This window comes from Sorghum bicolor, chromosome 3 (assembly GCF_000003195.3).
Source record: "Sorghum bicolor cultivar BTx623 chromosome 3, Sorghum_bicolor_NCBIv3, whole genome shotgun sequence".
Taxonomy (NCBI): Eukaryota; Viridiplantae; Streptophyta; class Magnoliopsida; order Poales; family Poaceae; genus Sorghum; species Sorghum bicolor.
In genome coordinates, this window is record NC_012872.2 from 2,534,354 (window position 1) to 2,548,778 (window position 14,425).

The 14,425-nt window shown below is 47.0% G+C and overlaps 4 protein-coding genes across 4 annotated transcripts; 2 read left to right on the top strand and 2 right to left on the bottom strand.

Annotated features, from left to right (window-relative positions):
- On the top strand, positions 1 to 1,157 carry LOC110434120. Its single transcript, XM_021457861.1, has 4 exons — positions 1 to 119; positions 247 to 279; positions 401 to 593; positions 679 to 1,157. Exons 2-4 carry the CDS (start codon positions 248 to 250, stop codon positions 973 to 975), a joined length of 522 nt encoding a protein of 173 aa, XP_021313536.1. The 5' UTR covers positions 1 to 119; position 247; the 3' UTR covers positions 976 to 1,157.
- On the bottom strand, positions 2,409 to 5,723 carry LOC110433316. The gene is made up of 7 exons (XM_021455157.1): positions 5,653 to 5,723; positions 5,084 to 5,505; positions 3,839 to 4,059; positions 3,426 to 3,704; positions 3,245 to 3,331; positions 3,021 to 3,150; positions 2,409 to 2,922 (listed from the first exon to the last, which is right to left on the bottom strand). The coding sequence occupies exons 1-7, from the start codon at positions 5,721 to 5,723 to the stop codon at positions 2,681 to 2,683; spliced, it is 1,452 nt and encodes a 483-aa protein (XP_021310832.1). The 3' UTR covers positions 2,409 to 2,680.
- LOC8080522 (monoacylglycerol lipase) lies at positions 5,961 to 10,427 on the top strand. Its single transcript, XM_002454953.2, has 7 exons — positions 5,961 to 6,612; positions 8,124 to 8,162; positions 8,264 to 8,334; positions 8,653 to 8,717; positions 8,798 to 8,887; positions 9,126 to 9,218; positions 9,813 to 10,427. Exons 1-7 carry the CDS (start codon positions 6,179 to 6,181, stop codon positions 10,233 to 10,235), a joined length of 1,215 nt encoding a protein of 404 aa, XP_002454998.1. The 5' UTR covers positions 5,961 to 6,178; the 3' UTR covers positions 10,236 to 10,427.
- On the bottom strand, positions 11,788 to 13,618 carry LOC8080523 (lecithin-cholesterol acyltransferase-like 1). The gene is made up of 2 exons (XM_002457128.2): positions 12,927 to 13,618; positions 11,788 to 12,789 (listed from the first exon to the last, which is right to left on the bottom strand). Exons 1-2 carry the CDS (start codon positions 13,367 to 13,369, stop codon positions 11,958 to 11,960), a joined length of 1,275 nt encoding a protein of 424 aa, XP_002457173.1. The 5' UTR covers positions 13,370 to 13,618; the 3' UTR covers positions 11,788 to 11,957.

Sequence of the window (14,425 nt, forward strand, 5' to 3'; positions counted from 1 at the left end):
CACAGTTCATATTTTCATCTCCCCTCTCGGCTCTTTCTCTCCAAAAACCGAGCACGAATTTGGATTCAATATTTGGACCATCAAAAGTTTGATTTGTTCCATAGATCTTGAAGAGCCAGGTATACTCTTTGACATATTAGTTTTTGACTCATTGATTTGACCTATATTACACGTATGTTGTAGACTTAGATAAACCATTTATAGTTTTTTGAATGGATGATTAATATTTTTCTTATGCAATCGTAGAATGCCACGTCGTGGAAAAAGTAGCAAACCAAGGTAACCTTTCGACATGTTTCGATAAATTTAATTCCTTATTATTTATCATTTGGTAAATTGTAGTTTTCGGTTCAATCGTTATTTGCTATGACTTCTTAGAATTGAATTATTTGAACTGTAGCTATGGCCGGACGACCGGTAGTCCGTACATCCACAAGCCGCTTCCTAGCGGTGTTCCAGTACCTATGTGCTTTTGTGGTGATCCTTGCAAGGTAGAAATTTCGGAAGACGAGGAAACCTATCGGCAGAGGTATTGGATGTGTTCGAATTTTGCCTGGGAGCCTACGCCAAAACAACGCCGCAGTAACTTTATTGTAAGTTATTTTTTCTATTGTGCACTTATTAATTTGTGTCCTACGAAGCATGATTTTAATTTTTGAACAAATATATTTGTTGCAGACCCCTCCACCATTGTGTGATTTTGAGCAGTGGATCGACACTGAGGTTAAGGAGTCCGACAAGCGGCTTCTACAAGGCCTAAAGGAGTGGGATGCAGAGCGTGCAGAGATATTAGAGAAGAGACGTAGAGAGGAGGCTCAAAAGAGGGAGCACAAGGAAGAGGAGGAAAGAAGACGTGTTGCTGCGGCTCGGGAGGAGAGGGAAAAGAAGCTTGAGCGTGTGCGCCGAGCGAAGGCAGCGATTGATGAGAATCCAGATGCCCAGAGGAAGGGAAAGTGGCCTCGTTGCACTCAGTAGTTACATTACCTTCTTGTTCTTTGTTTGGTTCATGGACAATATTGTTTTGTGTTGGACTTTTCAATTTGTTGTTATGTAATGCACTTTAGCACTTTTAATTTGGTTTCATTATTAGTAGACAATATTTTTATTTGAGTATTGCATAGGCAATGAAATGAGGATAATTAGTTGAAATAGAAGTTAACGAACTAGTATATTGCATAACTAGTAGCACACATCACATTGAATGGCATGTCAAAACATGCACCAAACAAGGGTGCAGAGGTCCGAGACTAAACCTAACATGCCTTAGGTAATTCAAGCTATTAACAAGCACAGGGAATGGCATGTGAGAACATATACCACACAAAGGTACATAGTTCTTTCGACTAACCCTAACATGCCTTAGGTGATTAAACCAAACAACAAACATATGGATGTGGCCTGTGAATTAGTTCAGTTCTACCTAGTAGTGTGGCCACATAGCAAACTGTGTTGCCCCTTCTCCATAGTATCCTCCCGTTGTTGTTGGTGGTGGTGGGGGTGGTGGTGAAGGAGGGCCCTTGTTCTTGTGATTAGGGCATGTGCAGTATGGATCATTGCATATTGTGTTTTGGGAGCCAGTAGCATTGCTGTTGTCGTCCTCTTCGTCGTCCTTGTAACCACAGCTAACTTCCGTTTCTAAATCAAAGATACGGTCCTGCAGGTAGTAGATGTACTCTGCATGGGGATGAATAGGTCTAGGATCGATCCATCTGGTGAAGCCACAGTTCTCTTTTGACAAGGATGACTGCAATAAGTATTTAGCTTTAGCACAAGAGAGTATCTTATTGAAGGTTGAATTAGTAATATGACTTACCCATGCTCGTGGACATTTGAAGAAACGACGCCCTCCATCTATCCCCTCTGTGTACATCTGCACCAAACAATCCTCACCATGCATACATTTTGGCCACTCTTCTTTTCGGTCATCATATGCCCTCAGTGGTGCCTCTTTAGTAAAATCATGTTTGCTCTCAAGGGGGAACCTATCATAAATTGCTTCCTCAAAGTCTTTAGGACCAAGAGGACCCTCCCAAAGAAAGGGATTACCCTTCATCGCCGCCTTTCCCTTTCCCTTCCCTCTAGACGACCCTCCAGACATTTTTACTTGAACTGAACAATCTCAAGTGAGTAGCAACGCTCTCACCACTGCGTATATATATAGGAACCCAATAGTTGGTAGCCGTTGTAGTATATAATAAATGCACCTGAAAAGCCTAGATTCTATTACTGAAAAGCCTAGTTGAAAACTGAAAAGTCTATTTGGATTGTCATCTGAAAAGGCTAGATTCGTTCACTGTTTCGGATGTGATGATTCAATGAAAAGCCATATTGGTTCACTGTTTCTGAAAAGCCTACACTGCGAAAACCAATAGGAATGGACCACAGAATATGTGCACTACATTGAATAATTCATGGAAAAAATTTGCAAGAGTTTCCCCTATTTTTGGTACATCCACAGTTATAAATAGACATCACAGTACAATACAAACATTGATTCATCCTAATATCACACACAAGCACATACGCCATCAGGAATGATAGTTCAGATAGTCCACAGAGACCATACAGTCCCATATAGTACAAATAGTCCACAAAGTTCACAGTGTCGATACATGCAAAATAACAGAAGTTATGCCATCAATTCTAAGCTGCTACCATGGTGTTAGCACAGAAGTCATCCTCACTGCCTCCTAGTCTTACCCTTACCCTTGTGGCCAAGAGCATCGGTGCCTGGAGTGTACCTACAAGGCGAACGACGTCGCCTTCTTGCAACCTGCGTAGGCTGAGTAGAAGGAGCATCAGGAAGCTGAGATAACCCAAGCTCGTCATAGTCACGCTCCTCGGCCACCCCCTCTTCGTCCTCATCATCATCGCTTTGAAAAGTGTCCATAGTTGGCCGAGACGAGCTCTGTCCTCCAGATCCTATAAACATTGTTCAAATTATGTGTGCACTTAATTCATTATCTCATACCATGAAAATTGCTCAGTTCAAATAAACAACAAATTTAATAAAATTATACCTCCCAAAGAAGATGTACCATGCACAACAGGTGTGTTGCATTGTCGTTCCTGTGGCACATGCACATTCATCGCAGCACTAGTACCGCAACCGCACCGAGCTGCAGCACGCCTAAGCCTACGTGCTAGTCTCTATTATGCAAAGATTAAAATTCATATTGTTAGATATATGATAAATGAGGGTCGTAATACTTGTTCTTAGATAAATTGGATGTCAAGTACTTACTCCAAGAAAGTTGTTTAGTGTGTGCTCGTCCACACCTATTCTTGGAAACCGTTCGATGTCAAGTACAGATTGCTTTATTGCGTTGCCCTATAAGATAAGACATGTAATAGTTTATATAGGTGCAATTTATAAAGTGGAAAGGACAACAATCGTACAATTGTATAGTGGAAAGGACATGTACCACTCGGTCCAAGACAGGTGCTGCCTCGATAAGTGTCCCTTGTCGTGCTGCTAGGTCATAGGAAGTGTCCTCATCCTCAGATGATTCAAGGTACGCATAATCTGCTTGGGTCCACTGAATTTTCAACCTTGTTCGTGTAACACCTAGGTACCAAGTAAGGTATGCACGAAAATTGTAGTTGGTATGTGGTTGCTCATTTTCGTAGAGCTTGTCATGAAACTGGTCCCACACCTCTATGTACTGACGATGCAACGTTTCAAACTCAACTGTCTTCTTAAGCTGGGCAAGTCATTAAAGATCATGCCCTTCTGTATTTGCACACTGTCACTAGGCTCAGGAGCCTCCAGCAGCTCATCATCTCTTCCCTCTGCATAAGCATTTTGAGAATGACTGAGGTCACTAAACTCGTGAACTAGTGGATCACGATCAGGACAAAAACGTCTGATAAGCTCCATTTCTTGTTCACTTAAAGGTGCAACTGGGCGGTCATCATCAGAATCAACAGCTCTAGCTGTGCCATAGGGCTCCTCATCATCCTCAATATTAACATCCAAACTATTAGATGCTATAAAAACTGCGTCAACATTCAATGTTGGAGGCACAGGATGACAACAATCATTACTTGGATTGTCACCTACAACAAAACCACAAATATGGATACAATTGAGACAAATAAATCGAACGAAGGAGGGCTAACAAAATAAATAATGCAACTACGCCACTTACATGGAATTGTCTGGGTCATAGGGGTCTGTAGGCAGCCAACCTCATTGGGACCGGATTGAGCATCAGGAACGACAACCACATCTTCCACACCCACATCCTGAATGGGTATCACAGAAGCTGAGGGTGCCGGATTGTCCACTAGAGGGCCAATGGGTGGTTGCCAATTAAGAGGAGAATCCACTAGAGGACCTGGCTCCTTGGACAAGTTGCGCACAACCAAATCCAAACATTTAAACTCACTCTTCATGACAGTTTTGACATATTTGTCCCATTGAACCTCGGATACAATTGGAACCAACCGCCTAAAAATTGTCCCTGACCCGCCATGGTGAATGACCCCCTCAACTAAGATTTCTTCTTCATTCGAATTACATTTAAGCTGATCACGAGCACTACCCATCAATTCAGAAAACAAGGGCCGCTCATCGAACATCAAAGGGACCGTTTCCATTCCAACAAAATCAACATTGCCAAACTGATCTTTCTCCACACTTCCTCCATGATATAAGGTTACTAAATTGTCCATCTAATTGATATACAAAACAACCATATTACTAGGCATATAACTAATACAACTACAACTATAGTACACATACGAATTATTATGTATATGTATATCTATTTTAATAATAATCTACCTACCCAACTATATAACTATATTATCTAATTTAATAATAACTACCTACCCAACTATATAACTATATTACCGAACTACATTTATTACATATAGTACCTAGCTAAATTAACTAAATTAACACCAAAACTATAATTAAGTACAAAAATGCTAGATGAATCACCGAACTAAACTTGTTCCCGGATAAAACTAATAACTAACTAAATTAGAATTTAATAATACCTAACTAAAATTAAATTCACAAACAACCTAAATTACAAAACGAATAACAACTACAAACTACAAATTTAAAAATTACCTAGCAGCAAATGTCCCAGGGAGGCAACGCTGCCTGCCCACCCCCGCGGCAGGGGAACCGCGCCGCCCCGACCCACCACCCAGGCCCAGGCCGGCCACGGGCCACCACACCGGGAAGGGTGCCCGGCCGGCGGCGCGCCCTGAGGCGCGGACAGCGCGTGGGCCCGGGACGAGAGCGCGGACAGCAGCGCGTCGGGCGTGGGCAGCGCGTGGGCGCGGACAGCAGCGCGTCGGGGGAGCAGCGCGTCGGAGCCGAGGGAGCAGCGGAGCAGCGCGTGGGCCCGGCCGGGAATCGCGCGGCGCGACGGCAAGCAGGGGAAGGAGAGGCACGGGCGGCGCGACGGCGAGCAGGGCGAGGCAGCGTCGGGGAGCAGGGAGGAAGAAGGGAAAGGAGGAAGAGAGAAAGGAAATCGCGAGCCACGGCTGGTTTTGGATTCAAAAGGTCGGCGCCGTGATCTGTGGCGCCGAGCTCGGCGCCGTGATCTGTGGCGCCGAGCTCGGCGCCGAGATCTGCGGCGCCGAGGTATTTTTTTTTTTGCCACGTTTTGCCACGCGAGCGGCCACGCAGACGCTACGCTGGGCACGGCCAGGGACCTCGGCGCCGTGATCCATGGCGCCGAGACGTCAAACCTCGGCGCCATGATGCATGGCGCCGACCCCTGGGTCCATTTCTGCATTTAAGTTTTCCAGAGGTCCAATTGTGAATTTTTTTCAAAAAAAGACCAAATTGTAAAAAATTGGGGCCTTCCACGACTGCTGCCTCCCACCGTCCCACGAAAGAAGAGGAGACGACGACGAATGGAATGGAATGGGCAGAGAGAGGCCAGAGATCGCAAGCAACCGACTCCGGCCCTCCAGTCCAGAGGTCAGGTCCAGGGGCGGGGGCGCGGGCAGGGCACCAGCAAGGCCGAATCCCAGGAAGAAACCAACCAGCCCAGCCGCGCGCCACCGTCTCCTTCCTCAGTCTTCCCTCCCCCTCCTATAAATACGCGCCACCGCGTAAACAGCCAAGAAAAAGTAAAAGGGAGGAGGAAAAAAAAGAGAAGGAAGCAGAGCCAACAGGGAAGGGAAGGGGTCCAGGGCCGGCGGGGCGACGATGGAGAGGACCGGCGGTGGCGGTGGCGGCCGCGGGGACGAGATGATGATGACCTCGGGCGCGACGGGCCGGATCGTGCCGGTGTTCCGCTCCGTGCTGTCGCGGCGCGCGCTGCTCCGCGTCGCCGTCGCGCTGCACTCGCTCTTCCTCTGGCTGCTTCTCCTCGCCCGAGGCCTCCGCCTGCGCCGGGCGGGGTCCGAGACCTCCGCGTCGGCGTTGGAGGCGGGAGCGGGGGGCGGGTCCTGGAACGCAAGGCGGCGGCGGCGGCTGCAGGCCGCGGAGGAGGAGGACGTGCGCCGCCGCAGGGCGCTCGCGGAGGAGGTGCCGATGGAAGAGGTGGACCGGGGCACCAGGTGGGCAACGTTCCTCGTCACCGGGGCCAGGAGGAACGCGCTCTTCTGCCGCCTCTGGGCGCCGGCCGCCGACGAGATGAGGTGAGCGCGCCGCTGGCGTTTGCGATTAATTGTGGCTTGGCTTCCTTGGAGGTTCCGGCGGTGCGAAGTGTCCGCTACTTTTTTTTTTAAAAAAAAAGGGTAAAAACCGTTTGTTTGTTTGTGGACATTTCGTTTTCATTGTAGGCATTTCTGAATTGTCACTGCTACTTTGTGGCTGTGATTTCACCATAACTGGCCACATTCGCGTAAATCATTTTTTGCATTATTTAAGTCGTGTGTTTTTATTAGATTTTTTTTAAAAAAAAATCCTCTTGTCGAAAACTTGTTTGGAATTCTGCTTTGTGGACGATGATCTCCGAGAAACTCGAAACTTTCAATGATTCTTCTTGAAAAAAAACAACTACTTTTGTTCAACACAGCCCTTGTTTTTCGGCCTTTGATGGCGATTGGTTATTGCAGGCCTCGATTTTTTGTTTTCGATCTGTCCATATATTCATAAATACTAGTAGCAATGATCCATGAACACCTGTCTAGGGTTTTGATCACTCGAGAAGAGTGTTTTTAATTACACGACACCAGATGCCATTAGCCAACCCAACCCTGTAAACCCTGTAGGCTGTAGCCTCGCAAAGTCAGAACAAAAGACGTGCCGTGCAATTCACGTCGAGCACTGAGTACATCCGCTTTGCACAACCTCAGTGCTCTTGCATTCATCGCACCGCCTGGGGGATTGCATTGAAGATCATCACCACGCGATCTTTGTCTTCAAATCATTGGTTCTTCTGTTTCGGTCGGTTGCCATTGGTTTGCTGGATACGAGGTCAAATGGATTGGCTGTCACCCTTCTGCACATGGGTTGTCATTTTAGAAACCGAGCTGTTTGACTATTCCTGTCACGGATTGTTATTCCCAGCAGAGCATATGGGCTAAACTTAACTATGTTGGATGCAGATGATTATTTCTGTGTGAATATTGAAAACAAAATTGTATAAATTTAGATAGATGGCCAACTAAAGTGCAATGGATTAGCATAAAGCAGTACCCTGTCTGCAACTTTTGTTCCGTTCATATCTCTCGAGTGTCCATGAGGGGGAAAAATAATTTTTAAGTGCTAGTGGCTCAGAACGACCTTTTAAGATAAGGGGTAGAATTCTTCTCTGTTCTTAATACCCAGAAATCTGGGTGATGCAATCCTTTATCCGCATCATCTGCTGGACTTGTTCTTGTGATGGTTCCATGACTAGTTATCCGCGTATCATGGTAGTCAAAAGTCCACCAAACGAAAATTGAAAAAAGAGAGAGCAGGAAACCTGTTTAGGTAATCCACCACTCCTACTGCTTCTGATTAAATGTAAGTTAGGCAGTGGTGTACACCTTCTCAAAATGTGGTTCTGTACAAGTCTTTATCCTCTTTATTGTACAATGGAAATACTGTGTACAATTTGGACCTTTGAATATGCATTTGTGCTCTAATTCAAATCTCTGCTTTGACACTGTTATGCAATTGCTTCCCTGTGAAAAACTCACTGATTATTTTGCTCTTACTCCAGGGGCATTTTGGTCATTATACATGGGCTGAATGAGCACAGGTTTGGAAATTCTGTTATGCTCTCCTCCCAGTCATTATTTTTTTGAGGAATGCGCAACAACTTGTTGATGTATTTCTATGCACTTGATCCTGCGTTTCCAGTGGAAGGTACTTGCACTTTGCTGAGCAGCTGACAGCATGTGGTTTTGGAGTGTACGCAATGGATTGGATAGGTAAGGGCACCGTTTCTGGTTTTCTGAACTTGCATATGTTTTCTGAAATATGTATATATAGTTTGGTGCAAGAATTGTGCTGCATTTAGAAAGGAAAAATGGAATGTTGATCTTACCTAATTATTTGCCCGTCCTGTTTCCCTAAACGAGGATTCACAGAACAATTTGTGAACTTTTAGTTTTTCATTTTATCCCGTGAAAGTGTAAATTATCTTGTGGATCATGTAATCAAACTAACAGTATACTTAATGTCTGTTAGCTAAAGTCTTTGATGCTTTTTTTTTCCAAGAGGCTAACTCTTGTTTCTATGCATGACAGGGCATGGTGGAAGTGATGGCCTGCACGGCTATGTGCCTTCACTAGATTACGTTATCGAAGACATTGTGAGTTTCTACTTCTGACGACTAGTTCTTCTTACCGTTCCCGATGTAATGCTTGATCGACATTTGTCATCTGGAAACAGGAAGTGCTTCTTGACAAAATTATGATGGAGAATCCAGGGGTCCCTTGTTTCCTCCTCGGTCACTCCACTGGAGGGGCCGTAGTCCTGAAGGTATGCAGTGTGAAGCTAGATACTTTTTTACCTATTGAGGCCAGATTTAGACACTGACCCTACTTCTCTGGGCCTGTGAACAACGGATACCCTGACGGGGCAGAGAAATGGTGCAAAACGTTAACAAAGTAGCCTGGTTGAAACTTGAAAAATGGTTTGGCTGCATAAGCTCATTTTACATGCCTGATGGCTATTCTCTTCATTGTGCTCATCGCTGGCTTACAACTTTGCATTGCAGGCATCTCTGTACCCTCATATCAGAGAGAAACTGGAAGGCATCGTTCTGACATCACCCGCGCTGCGTGTGAAGCCTGCTCATCCTATTGTTGGGGTAACGCAACTACTCCTGTTTCCTGCTTACCATGAACTGACGATGATTAAGTCCGTATGACATGGGCTTCTGTTGAACAAGTTGGCCATTGCCCCAAAAGGAAAAAAATGAGCATACATCATTGAAGAATTAAAAAAGTTGATTTAAAAAACGCGAGCCGCGGGGGAATGACGTCCCCACCGGTTTTTCATTAAGAAGATGAACTTCTCACGCAGTTCGCGAAAAACCCCCGAACCCCGGCCTCACCCATATACAGCGGCACCTGCATCCCCGTGAGACGGGACGGCCACAGACCTGCACTTTGGTGTGAGACAGGCAAGGGGATTTTATTACCCTCAGGCCTGAAATTCGTTCGCCCCCATGGGGGATCGAACTCAGGACCTGAGGGGTGCCGCCGGAACCCTCTAACCAGTTCGGCTAGAGGACCTTTGGGCTCATTCTCATTTCATTTCCATGAAGCCTTTTGCGAAACAGCCACCGCTGCAGTTTATTGATTGATGAGGCCGAACCTAATAACTGATAGCTGCAGTTTATTTGATTGAGGCCGAACATAATAACTGGTGAGGCTTTTCTCTGATCATGTTCACAATGCAGGCTGTGGCGCCCATCTTCTCTCTGGTGGCACCCAAGTTCCAGTTCAAAGGCGCCAACAAGAGGGGCATCCCTGTCTCCCGCGACCCTGCGGCGCTGCTGGCCAAGTACTCGGACCCACTGGTGTACACGGGGCCGATCAGGGTGCGGACGGGGCACGAGATCCTTCGCATGTCCTCGTACCTGCTGCACAGCCTGAAGAAGGTGACCGTCCCGTTCATGGTGCTGCACGGCACCGCTGACCGGGTGACGGACCCGCTGGCGTCGCGGGAGCTCTACGGCGCGGCGGCGTCCATGCACAAGGAGCTGCGGCTGTACGACGGATTCTTGCACGACTTGCTCTTCGAGCCCGAGCGCGACGAGGTCGGCGCCGAGATCATCGGCTGGATGGACGGGATGCTCCGGCTCCGGCGGCAGACCGGATGAATGGCCGGCCGCAAGGGAGCAAGGGCAAAGGTGGGGTTGTGTTGTGTCTCGGTTCTTGATGGTGTCTCTTCAAGGTAGTATCTATAGATTTGTGTACGGAGATGGATACATTTGTGTTCTGTAACTACAGTACGTGTCTATCTATCTAAATAACAGCGCGAAGAGGAGTATGGATTGTTTGTTTTGGTGTCATTTCTTGTCCGATTTTGTGGTCACATTGGGTTTATCATTATGGGCAGATATGAACTCTGGCTTACAGGTAGTTGAGGGACTGAGACAGGATACCATCCCATTCAGAGCCTGAATCGCAGACAGTTAGAATTCCCGTTCCAAATTGATTGGAACAGCCAACGCTGCACGATCCGAAGTGGTATGGTTGGGTGGCCGTTGCACGATCCAGACTTCCAGAGGTACACATCGTCCATTCCCAGGGCGAACATTTCGCTTCGCCGTACCACCTCTACCTCACCAAGCCCGATATCATCGTCCGCCTGACCAGGAGACACAGACGGTGACCAGATAACTCCTTCAGTCCCTACATAATTGCGCTTTTGGTTTCCTGTCGTAAATTTAATTGAATTTACAGAAAAGATGTATAATATTTTTATCTCCAATGAATTTATTATAAAAACAGATTTAAAGATCTATCTAATGATATTAATTTTGTCCCCCTAATGTTCATATTTTTTATATATATTTAGTTTAGTCAAAGTAGTTTCTTGGAAATAAAAAACGGCAGTTATTTAGGGATAGAACGACAATTATTTAGGGATGAAGGGAGTATATGGTATGATTAGAAAAATAGTATCATTTTCGCATTTTTTTTAAAAAGTATCATTTTCACTTTTTCCAAAAAAAATAGTATCATTTTTGCTTTTTCCAGGGGTCAAGAAGCTTACTGTCCCTGTCATAGAAAGAACACAATTCTCACACATCAAGAAAAATCAGGAAAAGAATAGTATGTAACAAAAGAAAACATATAAACCTACTCATTTTATTCTTCGACAAATGCTTACACTTATAAACTATGTGCTTTATTACATACCACTTCCTCTGTCCATTTTTATACGTCGTTCTCGCTTCTCGAAAAATCAAACATATTGAACTTTTACTAAATATATAAAATAAAATATTAATATTTATAGTACATAATTATTATCATTAGATAGATCATTAAATTTACTTTCATAATAAATTTATTTGAAAATATAAATGTTTTATTTTTTAAAAAATATAGTTAAACTTGAGAAAGTTTGATTCACACGAACTAATGGTGACACTTAAAATAGGAACGGAAGGAGTATATGTTATCTATATAACATGTCCTTTTAGAATACCAATTATATCTACTCATAAACTAGAGTTGTATTCGGGCCTTATTTAGCTTACCTAAAAACCAAAAACTTTTCAAGATTTCCCGTCACATCGAATCAAATCACGAGACGAATCTTTTAAGCCTAGTTACTCCATAATTGGACAATATTATCAAATAAAAATGAAAATATTACAGTGTCAAAATTCAAAAACTTTTTCGATCTAAAACAAGGCCTAGTTTTAGCTAGAATTGCATTCTTTTTAGCACGAACGGAGCATACAACACGGTACTAATTCTTAGAAAGTTTGGTTTACTCCAGATCTAAAGTGCCATTCTCTTCTCGGACGGAAGCAGTACTTACAAATCGATTTTTACTGTCAAACAGGGTGACACAGTGACACACTTAATCACACAGGAGTACTCCAAAAAATCTCATCGACGATACGTTTCAAAGCCGCAGCATCTGAGACGACGCCGGCGTGAGAGGTGCCAGCAAGCTTGATAGACTTGTAGTACTCCTGCCTCGTGTCACCGCCGATCACCGTGTCGAGCGCCACTATGCTCGCCAAGGGTAACAATCCGTCGCCGTCGCCGTACACCACCTGCGGCGTCTCACTGAAGTTGCCGTCCCAGTAAACCAGCTGCTTCGTCGTGGGCACGCCGACGCCGTTGATGCAGGTCGTCGGCACCACCGGCGCCCGGAAGCCGAGCTGAACGGGCAGCGCCCGCGTCTCGTACAGCGTCACCCCGAGCGGGGGCACCCCGATCGCCGCCAGGAACTCCGACATGTCGCTCGCCGTGTAGTTCCTGTCCCGCGTGACGACCAGCGGCGGCGTGCCGGGGCCGAACACCACCGGCGACGGCAGCGCCGTGAACGCGCTGGCGGCGCTCAGCGCGACGCCTGGCGTGGAGGCGAGCTGGCTCATGACCGACAGGAACCCGCCGGCGCCCGTGGACGCCATGACATAGCGCCTGACGTACCTCCGGCGCCACGGCAGCGGGCTCCGTTTCAGGAACTCCAGCGCCAAGTAGCCGCCCTGGCTGTGCGACACGACGACGACCGGCCTGCCGCCGTTCACCCTGCTCGCGCGCTCCACGAGCGCCCTGAACCGCCGGGTGAACCGTGAGAAGGCTCGGCAAGGCTGCCCCGGCGCGGCGGGAGCTTGCCGGAAGTCGTACGGCGCGCCGAACAGCGTCTCGCCGTCGCGGTACCCGGCCTGCTGCAGCGCCTCGACGAGCCTTCCCATGCAAAAGGTCTCTACATATTATATGGCCATCAACATACGCGTCTCCATGACTGCAGGTAGGTACTAGGTAGGTAGGTAGGACGTCGGAGGAGATCGACGACGGTGACCGAGCTTAGCTTACGGCTTTACTTGTTGGCTTCAGTGTCGGCGAGGAAGCTGGTGGTGGAGCCGAAGCGCCCGAGAACACGGGTCTGCACGCCCGGCACGTCGCGGAAGTCGCGGGCGGCGGGGTCGTAGACGAGGCGGAGCTGGTCGGCGAGGCACGGCGCGACGCCGGGGTCGTCCATCGCCGTGGCGTTCCTCCACAGCCGGAACCACCGGCCGCGCTCGTTGCTGCCAGCGCCGCATTGAGGCGACTCCGGCGGCGGTCGGTACTCGCCCGTGAGGCGCGCCTCGAGCTGGCTGCAGGGGTTGCCCGGCAGCAGCACGACAGGGTACACGCCAGGGCGGTGGTCCAAGGTGGTGACGCCGGCGTTGGGGAGCGGCGACGTGGCGCAGCGCAAGAGGAGGACGGAAGCGAGGAAGAGCAGCAGCAGCAGCAGCAGCCGGTGGAGGTGTGTAGGTGTAGCCATGGCGATGGGCAGCGCGCGGCGCGGCTGCCTTGCCTGCTACTGCTACTGCTACTGCTAGCGCCTAGCAAAAAGCAAACTTGTACTATGCTGCAGTAGGAAAGATACGACTATACTGCATTTGGAAGACTATTTGCGTGGACAGGATTAGTGGCGTGTATGATTCGTTAGGGCAGTATTAATAGTTTCTATCTCTATTAAATATACTGTTAACTCAGCAAAAAGGTGATGTGGCAAGGCCTTGTTTAATTCCGAAAAGTGAAAAGTTTTCGGTACCGTAGCACTTTCGTTTGTTTGTGACAAATATTATCCAATCATGGACTAACTAGGATCAAAAGATTTATCTCGTGATTTACAGCTAAACTGTGTAATTAGTTTTTTATTTTCGTCTATATTTAATGTTTCATGCATGTGCCAAAAGATTCGATGTGACGGAAAATCTTGAAAACTTTTTGTTTTCAGGGTAAACTAAACAAGGCCTTGATGAGAAAAGAGAAAGAGAAGAAAATATGATAAAACCGTTTCTTATAAAAGAAACCACGTCTACTCTTGAAACGAGGCACGGAGAAATCACATTTTCTGTTGGAAGAAACTACGACACAATAACCACACTCGTCGTCCATCCAGGCCGCGCCGCCGTACTCCGTGCCGTCGCTCTAGCCGCGCCGCCGTGCAGGTTGTGCCTGGTCCGCGCAAGCCACGCTCCCGCGCCGTCGCTCCAGGAACACTCGCTATGTTTTGGAAGAAGCATTTTGCCCGCAAAGGCTCCTCCATGGAGAGCACTGAGCTCAGGCGGTGCTCAGGATGAAGACGATGGAGTTGGGATAGAGAAAGAATAAAAAAAAACGGTCATATTTATTATGCCAAGAAACTTGCACTAGGTGAGATGATTTGTACGTATAGTTTGTTGCTGTTGCTGATGTGGCCGCTATAGAAACCGTGCGTAGTTTCTAAATTTGGGACTGCACTTAATCTGCCATTTATCAACAATAGTTGTTGCTACCATGTACTATCACGTCCGCTTCACTTTCAGTATTTCAGAGCGAGCAGTGACAAAGC

Coding starts and splice junctions, on each gene's coding strand:
- LOC110434120 (XM_021457861.1), top strand. CDS start 248: ATGCCACGTCGTGGAAAAAGTAGCAAACCAAG. Junction 280..400: donor GGAAAAAGTAGCAAACCAAG/GTAACCTTTCGA, acceptor TTTGAACTGTAG/CTATGGCCGGACGACCGGTA. Junction 594..678: donor AACGCCGCAGTAACTTTATT/GTAAGTTATTTT, acceptor TATTTGTTGCAG/ACCCCTCCACCATTGTGTGA.
- LOC110433316 (XM_021455157.1), bottom strand. CDS start 5,723: ATGGCGCCGAGGTTTGACGTCTCGGCGCCATGGATCACGGCGCCGAGG. Junction 4,060..5,083: donor CCTGGGACATTTGCTGCTAG/GTAATTTTTAAA, acceptor GTTTTGTTGTAG/GTGACAATCCAAGTAATGAT. Junction 3,705..3,838: donor GTCCTGATCGTGATCCACTA/GTTCACGAGTTT, acceptor TGACTTGCCCAG/CTTAAGAAGACAGTTGAGTT.
- LOC8080522 (XM_002454953.2), top strand. CDS start 6,179: ATGGAGAGGACCGGCGGTGGCGGTGGCGGCCGCGGGGACGAGATGATG. Junction 8,718..8,797: donor ATTACGTTATCGAAGACATT/GTGAGTTTCTAC, acceptor ATCTGGAAACAG/GAAGTGCTTCTTGACAAAAT. Junction 8,888..9,125: donor GAGGGGCCGTAGTCCTGAAG/GTATGCAGTGTG, acceptor TTTGCATTGCAG/GCATCTCTGTACCCTCATAT.
- LOC8080523 (XM_002457128.2), bottom strand. CDS start 13,369: ATGGCTACACCTACACACCTCCACCGGCTGCTGCTGCTGCTGCTGCTC. Junction 12,790..12,926: donor GCCGACACTGAAGCCAACAA/GTAAAGCCGTAA, acceptor TTGCATGGGAAG/GCTCGTCGAGGCGCTGCAGC.